Raw genomic sequence first — 12,969 nt, 5'->3', positions numbered from 1 at the left:
GGTTTTTATTCAAATGAGTTATACTTAATTACTCTTAGGTAATATGTTTTGGTCATGTCCAATGTCTAGTGTCCATGCTTCCATTTCTTGTACGATGATAAAAAGTAACTCAGGTTAACTAATAGCAACTTAATCATCATGTTTAGATATTAGTTTCTTTATATCAGCAATTTCATTCATCGACATATCGTCCATTTTATTTCACATACCCTCCATTATTGACATTGGCATTAAATGTAGAACCGCTTTATTTCTTAGCTTATAGATCATACAATCAATCAATTGGATTAGTTTAATTCTTAATCGAATTAAACTAATAGAATTAAACAAATAAGGATTAAAAGGAGATTAAGAATAAGAAAGAGATATTTGAACTACTATAGTAAAGAAATTTGGGTAAAACCTTTGTAACTAACTTCATGAATCTTTGTCCATTTGAATAACTGTTAATATCTCTTGGAAATACGATTACAATTCAGTTAATTACATTAACTTTAGCTGTATCTCTAGGCAAACCAGAGTAGCCTGATCTCTAGGAACACGAAAGTGAGGCTATATAAAACATTGATTCGCCCAGTTTTGACGTACGCCTCTCAGACATGGACAATTCCCAGAGTCGATGAGGACAGGCTCCTGATCTTAGAAAGAAAAATCCTTCGAAGGATTTTCGGTCCTGTGAAGGAGGGAGATGTGTGGAGAAGGAGACGAAATAGGGAGCTATATCAACTGTTCGGAGAGGTGGATGTGGTACGTGTGATAAGGTTGGGAAGGCTGAGCTGGGCGGGGCATGTTGCGAGAATGGATGGCGGATTGATTCCCAGAAGATCGCTCGAGATGGATATAGGCGGAAAGAGAGGAGTAGGCAGACCAAAGTTGAGATAGGAGGATGGTGTCATCAGTGACACGAGAAACCTGCTAAAGGTGAGAAATCGGAAAGCGGCTGCAAATGTCCGGGAACTATGGAATGGACTCATTGGGGAGGCTAGGACCCACCAAGGGTCGTAACGCCAATTAGATAGGTAGATAGATAGATTTGCTGTATCTAAAGAATTGCTTGGATAATTCTTTGGGAAATAATTAAGAATTAAACAAAAACTCACATTGTCTTGGAAATTTGAAAAATGATTACTTTATTTGCCACAAAAGTGTGTTTAAATCTTGTCGATATAGAGATGTTTAACTTAGCCGGAATGAAGAATTTAAGAAAAATGAATATCTAAATGATATAATATAAATCATAGTAAAGTAGATATAATGAAATATTCATGAGATTTTGCGAAGTAAATTAATAGTAACATCTTGAAGATGTCTTCATCAACAACAATAACAAGAACTTCAGAATTATCTTGTGTTGTATTAAATTTGCACTTTCTATCCCTCTTACTGCCATTTGGAGAGCCTTTATCATATGAATTATTCATTATTCGTTGGTGTTGATTTGAGGTCTAATACAGTTGTTGTAAAGATAACGCCTCACTGACACCAACTTGACCCACGGCACTCTTCTCCTTCGATAGACGTCCTTTGGTTTAAGAAATTGATTTTTTTTTTTTAGTAGTTGAGCTGTTTATCTTTTATTCGTATTGAATTTCTCAGCTAATTATTCGATGTAATGTTATTATGGGATCTTGTTCTTCTTAGCAGTAAATATAAATCTGATCTGCCTTCTATCTCTTCTGGATTTTTAAGCCCAGAAAAAGAAAAACATCTAGATATAGTCCACAGTTGGACTTTTTTCTTGTTAAATCCAATCTCACTTTGCTCTCACCTTATTCTAGATTTAATTCGCTTTTTTCGCCAACTTTTCTTCCTTTACAACAAATCGCGTTCAGATTTTTTGAAGAAACAGAATATATTATTTTCTCCAGGTAATCTTTGCTTTTCTCGTGATCTACTTTTTCCGTGACTTCATTACTCCTTGTGCTAAGAGTGTTCATGAAGTCACTGGATGACTACTCTAAATCAACATACCGATATAATTATTTCTTAAAATAAATGTTACAGTAAAAATAAGGATCCTAGGAGCGCCAATTCTCTTCCTAAGAGATTCCTTCTAGAACAGCCTAAAATACGAAATTCGTAGTTTTTAATAGTCTTGAATTGATAATTTTGAAGGAGACCTTATAATTGTCTAAATATAGTAAATTTTTATAGATCAAAAACATTTCGTGACATTTATTGGTTTTTGTTTTACTTTTATTGATAGATTTTTCAATTTTTTTTTGCATTCTCTTATTAGAGACAGGGCCGGATTTAGATGAAAAGAGGCCCTAGGCTATTCCACTTATGAGGCCCTTTCACCTCCCATTTTTAAGTTTGTAAATTACATGAGAGATAATATTTGCCATAACGATCAGTGAACATATGAACTATATACTTTGGTGCAATTTAGTATATACAAACGAACAGACCAAATGAGCCAAACGCGTTGATCTTAATCAATACATTTTTATGTTAGTTTATTGATCATATGCGTAGGATTTCTCCTTATTTTCGGTTCAGTGTTTTAGTATTCACCGTTTTTAGAGTAGTGTAAGTTTAATTTTGCTAACAATATGAATGAGGCCGTAGGCTGAAGCCTAGTTAGCCTTATAGGAAAATCCGGCCCTGATTAGAGTTAAAATAAAGTAAAGATACAATATAGAAATGAGATTAGCATTCAACGTTAAAGTTTTTTTAAATAAACCAGTCTAAAATTCCTAAAAGGGTTTATAAAGAGAAAAAGAAAGAAATGGTAAAACTGCAGTAAGAAAGAAAATGCTAAAGAATTCAGTTTAGCGGAAGGTGAAATGTTGAAACAATAACCTTCTGATATAACCTAACCTAACCTTCTGATATAACCTAACCTAACTCGACTAACAGATTAAAAGGGACTAAGAAAAGAAAAAATAATTTGCATATTTTTCGATTAATGTTCCCACATCACTTCCACAATGGCGCTCTGTGTTGTTCACCAAGAAGCTTCACAAAAGGTTCGTTAAGGTCGGTTGGGCATAATCTCTTTTGTTAACGAACGACTAGAAGGAACTCGAAGTATGTGTCAGTTTTGGAATTCTCTAAGTCCTTGTAAATACGTGCTCTTAAATTCGTTTGTGTTTGCAAGTATAAAAGAGTGGAACATCAGTAGAGAAAGTGATGAGCTCTCTGAGTGAGGAGGGTCATTGCCTCTCCTCCTTTGCACCACAACTGATGTAGTTCAGGGAGTAGGCGGAAGGAACAGGGTTGTGTTATGAAAGTAGATGGGAGGAAAAAAAACCCTGATATTACGTAGAGGGTATTTCGGGGTCCATCATGCAGGCATTCTGTTCATGTGTGTATGATGTCCATAAGGGAGATGAAAACAATACAATTCCACTCCGTTGTATACCATCCTCGTGTATTCCCTGTAGGTGCATGCAATATTGGCATTCCCTGCTTGGCAAACCTATTAAACGGCATACCAGGTAAGATGGTATGTGCCGTCTGATAAAGGCAGACAATTGTTGGCTGGTTTATCAAACTTTATTGATTTTTTCATGTTAAGCATTTCTGCAACTCGTTCGTTAAGATTAATTTCTTTTAAAGTTTATACAATCCTAGGTCTATTTAGCTTTACCTATGGTATTCGCAATTGAACGTGAACTAGTAATAATGTTGTTATCTGTTAGTGATTGTAATTTTAATTAAAATTAATGAAAAGAAAAAAACTGTGTTTAATAATATTCTGGTGAAAATATAGTAGCGCGCACTGATCTAACACATCAAGTCAGTTCAATATATAATATAATTCAAGACCATCATGGGATCGTCACGTGAAGATATAAATATTATCTTAATCTTGCTACAATTCTCATTCAAAATTACCAGAATAACGCTTAGATTCCAGTCTACTTTGATCCAACTAGATACCAATTTTTTTAGGTAGTTAGTTTTCATCGAGTTCCACAATAAACCCCGTGATTCAAGCTGGAATTCCCTTTATCCGAATATATTGAAGTGTTAGCTGGCAGGGATCTGTTTCGAGCTCCAAGAACTAATAGTAAATTTTCTGGAATCAATTTCAATTTCTCTTAGAGACCTGCAGTTTTTTAAACTAAATACGACATTTTCTTTTTTTTTTTTGTAGTTATTCCTGTTGAAAAAAAAATATCCCAAGAGAATACAAAATTAAATTTCCCTATAAATCTAGATTTAGAAAATTTGAAACTGCCTTTAGCCTTTTTTTAGCCTTTCCTTTAAAGAAGTGAAGAAACAAAGATGTGATCTCTTCAGTAAAAATTACGGTTGTTTAGTGCATGGCGGTCTTTCTGGTGATATTGAAGCTAAGCTCAAGCGCCTCATGAACTGCTTCATAAGATTTATTTTCAGCATTTCCAGAGACTCTCGCATTTCACATTGCTACGATGAGTTGAAGTGGCTTTTTCCTGTCTATCGCCGCCAATATCTTTTGGCTTCTTTCCTTTTTCAAGTCATCCAGTCTCAAAGGCCTTCCTATATTTTCAACTCCTTAAGTTTAAATCCTTGATACATTCCCGTAATACCAGATCTCGCTCATCTGATCTCTATATTCCTTCTCACCGTACCTCTTCCTTTGACAAATCCTTTCTATTACGTGCTACCTCTCTCTGGAACTCCTTACCATCATCTGTCCGCCATGCTCCTACCCTATCTACGTATCTTTAAATCCCGTCTATTCAGTTATCTCCTTTCTATTCAGCTTCCTCCGAAATTCTAATTGTTTTAATTTATTTCCTTAATTTCTGCTGTTATTTTTATTTTCACTTTTTGTAAATATTTATTTATTTATTTTCTTTTAAACACGGCCAAACTGTTAAGGCCTCTATTTGTACCTGTATTTATTCTTAGGGAACAATGGTCCCATCCCAGAATAATAAATTTCTTGTCTATTCTATTCTATTCTAAAAAGTGCAATGCAACAAACAATTGTCAAATCTTCAAAATTTATGAAATAAAGATTCTAAAAAAAAATCTGCCAACAAACAAAATACTTTATTCTATTTATATGAATTTTTAAGGAGGGGGAATCCAAAAATCATTTATTTTTATACTAAAGATTTTAATGTTACCTTGCCTGAGGTATATTAGCCAATAGCCTGAGGCTAATATCGATGAGTATTCCCAACTTATTTCTGATGCGGTTAATCTAAAATTTACATTTTTTTGTTCCCCCAGACGTAGCCCATGGTAACTTCACAGTTGAATCACCACCCAACCCAGATCTGCCGGTACAAAGCGATGTGTTCGTGGATAAAGAGCAGAACCGTCCCCAGTCGGAAATACCAGGTACTAACTCTTATTTGCATTTGTTTATTTTCCACTTACGTAACGCAGAATGCATTTATGAATATGAATTTTTAAATATAAAAAAGAAAAGTTCCAGCTGGTTGGTTTGCCTGCCAAAGTTTCGTTATTCAAAATTCATAGTTATTTATTCAGACCTTAATTCTGTACATTGTTTACAGTGGCCAAGCAAGACGACCATACGTACATGGCTGTAATTATTGGGATACTGATGGCTGTGTCTATCTCGCTAGCGGTTTGTATGTTTGTGATGATATCGCGTCATCGACAGCGTAAATGTTTTGCATCACCTTTGGCAGCTAAAACCGCGCTTGGCAGTGCAACTGGTCCTGGAGGAGGTTTAAGCTCTGATTCGTCTTGTGGTACAGCGGAGAAAGCCTACAGCTCTAAAGGAACATTACCTATGGCTGCTGGTGGCGCAGATACTGCTCTCTTAATGGATATTAAGGGCGACGAATATCAAGAACCTTATCAAGCATTAAAATATGCTCCCTACTACAGCTACAGCACAGTCGTTATGGAAATGAGGGACCAATTGAATAAACAGACTCCACATCCTTCAGGTAATTAATAGATTAAATTTTCTGGTATTTTATTAACATTATAGAGTCAATTGAGAAAATTCAATTATTTATTTAGTGCTTTAAAAGTTGGGCTGGTTATTTAAACCTTTTCAATTAAACATCTGCGATCCAGTGTGAATCATAGTCGTCAAAAGTTGTTCACAATTCAACAATCTCTTGTTTTAATCATGAATCGCCTAGTGGTATTCAATGGCCTTCTTGCAACGCAGAGACGAGCATACAAACACTATCGACATTGAGCAGTAAAGGCCCTCAAGGAATACATATCCTATGTATGGCTTCGAACCTGGTCCTCCTCAAGCCTGTCCGAAGTTGGGCGACATTCCCCTTTTCAGAATCTAACAGTAAAAAAAGAAATTTGAAAAAAGTTATTTACTTAAAGAATTTAAAAATAAAGAAACAGGTTTACGTACCGAACAAAAAATTAAATTTTATGCTTACTAACACGTAACCAGGTACACCATGCTTACCAAATAAGAAAGATTTCATCAGTAAGAAAGTATAAACGAAATTCATGTCTATATTTTGAACGTTGTTTTATTTGCAGGATATGAACTAATTAGCCAGTGGTATGGATCAAAACTAAGAAAAATCAAAGGTCCTCGACATTCAAGGGGCGAATGAGGTTCTTAATAGTATTTTGCCACTTGTAATCACCATTCAATCGATACTTTCCTGCTCAAATTTCTATTACTCAACATCTGCGATGGATGTAGATTTTAACAAATTGATTACGGCCGTATTATTTGGATTTAACACAAAATTTTGCTAAAAGTCCAATAGATAAAAATGCATCGTAAATTTTCTAGACACTTCCAATAATGAACATAGAACTTCTGAACTTGCTTCCCATGATCTTCAAAGAGATTATTGGTTCTCCCAATGTTGTCTTTTTTTAGTCTAGATTCTAATTCTATGTCTCATCAGGTAGGGCTCTTAAAAAAAGTTAAGTAAAACCTCATCGTAATTTTTTACAGACTTTTTAGCTTTACAGCTTTCAATAACTATTTCTACACCGATTTTACGAAGTAAGGTGTATAGCGCCAATTGACTACACCTCCAAGTCTCTTACAGTATATAAGGCACGAATCGTAGTCGCTTCTTTGGAGAGTGATCTAGAATTTTAAATAATTCCAAGCGAATATCGCTAGAAGTTTTATAAGTCAAAACCTAATGGATTTTTAATTCCAGAATTCTATTTCTGTGATACACAGCGTTTACAAAAATAATTATCATAAAATTGTACACCCAAATTTTTCATTGAGGTTCGTGTGGCCAATATTTCCATCCCATCGAGAGAGATACGCGTGTGTTTAGTGACCATCCGGCTCCTATCTCTAATATCCAAATACTTGAAGGCATCAAATCATCATTTAGACTTCCAGAGAAGTTGATATTTAGATATTTAATTGACCCAATCAATCAAGCTAAACTAAATCAATCTAATGAAATGATCAAGTCATTAAATGTTAATTAATTTTCACACATTTAACTTGCAATTTCTTGATTTGCAGATACCTCCTACGACTATGCCGTGCCTGACGTAAACACCGGAGGTACATTACCGTTGCTATCCAGCGATGCTCCCCCGACAGTACCGCTCATACAAGACAAGGACAGTCTATATCTTAGGAACACCGCTAGTACCAACCGTTCTAAAGAAGATAAAAATAAAAAGGTATACTTAACTTTATTAGATATATATATATAATATAATTAAAAAATTAATAAATTGAAAATATGGTTCAGTCCGCGGTACTGGATGTTATCTTTGATTTGCTTAGTATGCTTGTTTATTGTATTCCTGATTGGAATCGGAATACCATTCATGATCAGAGGTAATCTAATCAGTTTGGTGTAGGAATTTCCACTTCACTTTAGCAAATGTAGTGCAAGACGTAAGTTAGTTTAGTTAGTTTCTCTTTGTAAAAAATGAACAAACAATTTAGGTAAATGGTATTATTTAAATACATCACTTGGTGTTAATTAATTAACTATTTGGGACATTAATTGTTAAAATGAATTATTAAGTAATTGAGAATTTGTTCTGCAGAAAAATTGGAATGTTTGTATTACTCTCGCTTCTGTTTTGTTTTTCAAATTTTATGATTTTAGCAAACTTAACTGATTTCGTTTTAAGAATGAAAGGATAGAAGAACAGAAATTATCCTTCCTAATTATTTTTGTGTATGGCGTGTTTAATACGTTTAATTATTTAAATTCATAAATCGATTCTAGACAATGGTTGCCTTATTTTCTTTGTACTAGAAAGAAAGAAATAATAATAAAAAAAAAAAACAAACAACGTAGAGAGAATTATTTTCAAGAAAAGCGACTTCAGGAAACCTGTGGCGGGAAATGGAGGTCTGAGGATGTCACTTGGTAGCCGCGTAAATCAGTGTAGTGGAAGAAGAAGGAAGAAGGGAAAAGGCTAGAAGTACAAAACTGGTAGGATACTGGCAGAATAAACCTAACCTTCCGGTGTGCATAAAAAAGGGGAAGAATATTCTCGATAGAAGAGGATAGAATAGTGAACAATAAGAAACCTACAAGAATAGCAGGATAAACAATGGGGTGCATATTCTCTATTGTTATTGTTGGCTGAAATAGTGCTTGTTTAGTGTACACACAACTCTGTTCCATTTCTATTGTAAAACACATGTACTTTGCTAACTATTTTGAATCAATCATATGTTCATATAAATCTAAAAAAGATTGAATTTGGCCATTCGTAATTAAGAGAGGATTTTTATTTTTAACCAGTAATTGAAGCAAAGGAGATCCAAATGCTAAATGAATTGAATAAATGACAGATCTTTGTAGATTTATTCAGTTTCAATTGTTCTTATAACAATTGTTCATATAACAAGATCAGAACAATTTTTCAATTCTGCTGAAAAATACATTATAAAAGAAGAACAAAAATTTCATGTTTACCTTAATTACATTATTGAACTATTTAGTCTAATTTTTAGTAATAATTGTATCTATTAATTTATTGTTTTATTTTTATAATGTTCGTATGCAAATAGATTTGTTAGAAAAATGTTCTTTCAAAGTTAAGTTTTTATTCAAAAATTTTAATAAGTAAAAAGCACTTTAGACTCGACAAAGCTGATTGCTTAGATAGAGGTCAGGGCCAATTCTCTAGTAGTTTGATTCAATTCGATGTGTTACGAAACATTTACTGTAAAAATATTCGCCTCCGTTTACCACAACTGATAGTGTTGGACTTAAAATGTAGCATTACTTTTCTTTTTACTTCAACAACGAGCAATCAGTATGGAATGTAAAAGAACTGCCGAGTTACCTGTTCAAAAGCTTATTAGTTTGTTGTTTGCAACATTAAAAAAAATAAATAAATAATTTTAAAGAACTTTTAGTCACATATATAATTGTAAATGTTATTTTTACATTGACTGAAAACATATCAATTTATTTAGTTTATTAAAATGACTATAAAACCTAAGAACTATGCAGCAATACCTGCGTTTGCAGTGTTTAATTAACGTAGAACTCTAGTTGTCGTAAGTAACTCAATCCCAAAAAAACCTATCAATATAATTTGAATATAATTAGTTGCGAAATTTAATATTAAATCGGGTAAAGAGTTTCATAAAAATAATATATAACTCACATTAAAAGTGCAAATCGTCACTCTGAAATGAAAATATAGTTTTATTTTAAGAAAGTCATGAACAATAAAGAATTGGATGAGTTTCGATGCCGAAATTAAGCAATTATCTTGCGGTTATCAAAAATTGAAGTTTCGGTTTTTTGTAGTTTTTGAACTTGGTAGTTCTCTTACAAACCTAAAAATGTAGATTTGTTGGTGCCTTTATCTTCCTTAGTTTGTGAGAGGTGAAGAGAGAAAAATATCGCTTACCAAAATTACTTTCTTTTTTAATTAAGAAACCTCAACTCTAGGTTAATACTGAGTTTCAATGGTATTCACACGTATGCTCAAACTGTCCATTTTTATTTTACATTAATAATAATAAACTATTAAAGTAAAAATAACTAATTCAATTTTAGTGAAAATAGATTTATATTTATACTAATCATTTAAATAGTCCACTTCTGTTGTGATACGGAGATCTAGTCTGTTGTCACTACCTTCCAGTAGCTTTGGCTCGAGGATTTGGCTCTCCAGCAACCCTGTTCTATTATAAATTTTCCACCTTTCCCAGGATAAAGTTTCTGTCGAGATGGGTTCTTTATCACCGGGTAGGACTCCTACATCTAACACCCGACGCACCTTCTGAACGGCCTACTTGTCATATCGTATCTTTATGTGCTACCTCCAAAAAGAAAGTACCCTTAAACTTTACCACTCAAAGCTCAAAGCCTTTTACAGGTTAGGAAATACTGCTGTTACGAGATTAACTGCGTGAACTCAAACAGCTTTGTAAAAATTTTATTCTATTCCATGAAGTTACGAGGGTCGTTTGAAAAGTCCGTGCAAAGTCAGAGAGATAGCACTACTGGCGCGTATCGAGGTTATGTTTAGTTAGTAGCATCTCTTGGAAGAACACACACCAAGTTTCAGCCAGATCGGTGTATTTCTTTGTGTTTGGCATTCGTTTGAATCGAGGAAGTCGAGTGATTTTCAAAAAATGGACGAAAAAGAATTTCGTGTGTTGATTAAACACTACTTTATGAAAGGCAAAACGCCTCAGGAGACTAAAGAGAAGCTTGATAAACATTATGGTGACTCTGCACCTTCGATTAGAACAGTTTATAAGTGGTTTCAAAATTTTCGGAGTGGCCATATGGGCACAAGTGACGCTGAACGTTCTGGACGCCCTGTTGAGGTTACTACTCCAGAAATCATTGATAAAATCCATGATGTGGTGATGGATGACAGAAGAGTGAAGGTGCGTGAGATTGCTAGTGCTGTGGGCATTTCGAATGAACGGTTACATAATATTTTGCATCAACATTTGGACATGACAAAGCTATCCGCAAGATGGGTGCCGCGATTGCTCACGCTTGACCAAAAACGAAATCGTGTGAAGTGTTGCAAGGACGGTTTGCAGCTGTTCCAGAAGAATCCGCAGGACTTTAAGCGTCGTTTCGTCACTGTGGATGAAACATGGATACATCACTACACTCCTGAGACCAAAGAACAATCTAAACAATGGGTTACCAAGGGGGAATCTGCGCCAAAAAAGGCGAAGACCGTTCTTTCGGCCGGAAAGATTATGACGACTGTCTTTTGGGATTCGCAAGGAATAATCCTCATCGACTATCTGGAAAAGGGTAAAACTATTACAGGTGCATATTATTCATCGTTATTGGACCGTTTAAAAACCGAGCTGCAAGAAAAACGCCCACGATTGGCCCACAAAATAGTCCATCACGACAACGCACCAGCTCACACCTCAGCAGTTGTGGTCGCAAAATTAATGGAAATAGGGTTCCAACTCGTTTCACATCCCCCCTATTCTCCAGACTTGGTTCCCTCGGACTACTATTTGTTCCTCAATATGAAGAAATGGCTGGCGGGAAAAAGATTTTATTCAAACGAGGAGGTGATTGCAGAAACGAATGGCTATTTTTCAGACTTGGACAAATCCTATTATTCGGAAGGGATCAACAAACTAGAGCAGCGTTGGGCGAAGTGTATAAGCCTAAAAGGAGACTATGTTGAAAAATAAAAAAGGTTTACCCCAAAAAATTAAGTAGTTTCTATTTTTGCACGGACTTTTCAAACGACCCTCGTATAACACTATTAAGATTATTCTAAATTTTTCTGCCAGATTTAGTTGATTACTGCAATGTGTGTGAGCCAGTACAGCATTAGCAATCGTGCAACACTGTTTTTCCATTGTCCAGAGGTTACAAATGTCTCAAGTAATTTTAACTACCCTTACGAACATAAGATTTTGTAAGTTAAGAATTTATTTGTAGTTTATGTTCCATTTGCACGCTACTAAATCTTTTTAACAAGCAGGGACATTTATTTTTTTCTGCAGAATGACATCATGGAGAAAACCTTACATTTTGATTTTTTCAAAACAAGTCCTTAAGTATTTTATTAATGCATTTTTCTCTTTTTTTTTTCATTTCTAACAGCCTGGAAGCCAGCAAGATGTATTGACTGCTTTGAAAAGGAGATTAGAGCAGACAGCAGTAACTGAATTTCCAAGGCATAGATTAAGAATGATTACACAGCTTGGCGAAGGTGCTTTTGGCACGGTAAGTACACATAATTTAAAATTCATTCGACTTTTATTGTAATCCTCTTTCTTTGATGATCGAAAGTTGGAGATTTTTACATTTTCATTTATTGCTTTTTTATTATTTAGCTCTCCTTTTATCTGTAAAGATTAGAAAACCTTTTTGATTCTTTGCACAGAATCTTATAAATAGGTAAAAATCTTATTTGAATGGATTTTTTTTTTTTAGTTTTCTAATCCACTGGTGAAATTATTTACAAAGTGGAACTTAGTATTTTAGTCAATATAACAGCAACATATTAAAATGAATTATTATTTATCTTTATGTAGAATTATGTGATAATGAGTTTTTAAATATTACTATTTTGAATGGCGTTATTCCTCGTTAAAAAAAATATTTTGTAATTTTTTAAAGTTATGGAGGGAACTCTCGTTGAACTTTTTTTTTTTGTTTACCTTTAACGTATTTCATGATGTGTCATTTTTATGCCAAAGATATATCTTATTAGGAGTAAGGTAGACTATCCCAAGTTAGACTAGTTTGGAACTTTGATACATAGTAACACTATTGTCATCGATGAAATCTCCAATACACCTGAACTTCTTCTACCAATTATGTTGGGTCCCCCAGCAGGGGCGGCTCTAGCTCGTGTAGCGCCCGTGTGCAATGAAACCCTGGCCTGACCCCCCCCCCCCCCCACGCGGCTATAACTATTAACTAAGTTATCGCGTTTGATAACTGCCGCCACCGCGCTGGCTGGCCGCTTCTGTCATATCATTGTTGTACCATGATGGTCCAAGACGATGCTCTTAGCTGTCTCAGGGGGCGCCCGTGTGCATTGCACACCCTGCACTATAGGTTAAGCCGCCCCTGTCCCCCAGTACTCCAGAACTTCCTCCAG

The 12,969-nt window shown here is 34.7% G+C and overlaps 1 protein-coding gene across 12 annotated transcripts in view; it reads left to right on the top strand.

The window, feature by feature from the left end:
• LOC141449739 (discoidin domain-containing receptor 2-like) overlaps positions 1–12,969 on the top strand; it is a 556,155-nt gene that overhangs the window by 531,039 nt on the left and 12,147 nt on the right. For all 12 annotated transcript variants that reach the window (XM_074119460.1, XM_074119461.1, XM_074119458.1 and 9 more), the window contains 4 exons: positions 5,173–5,283; positions 5,463–5,864; positions 7,400–7,563; positions 11,964–12,086. In XM_074119460.1, coding sequence (XP_073975561.1) covers positions 5,173–5,283; positions 5,463–5,864; positions 7,400–7,563; positions 11,964–12,086 — 800 coding nt within the window. The remainder of the gene's footprint in view (positions 1–5,172; positions 5,284–5,462; positions 5,865–7,399; positions 7,564–11,963; positions 12,087–12,969) is intronic.

Source organism: Rhodnius prolixus, unplaced genomic scaffold, assembly GCF_049639745.1.
Source record: "Rhodnius prolixus isolate KJV_2025 unplaced genomic scaffold, Rpr scaffold_2, whole genome shotgun sequence".
NCBI classification, from domain to species: Eukaryota; Metazoa; Arthropoda; class Insecta; order Hemiptera; family Reduviidae; genus Rhodnius; species Rhodnius prolixus.
The sequence above is the reverse complement of the archived record's forward strand: the minus strand, read 5'-3'. Positions and strand labels throughout refer to the sequence as shown.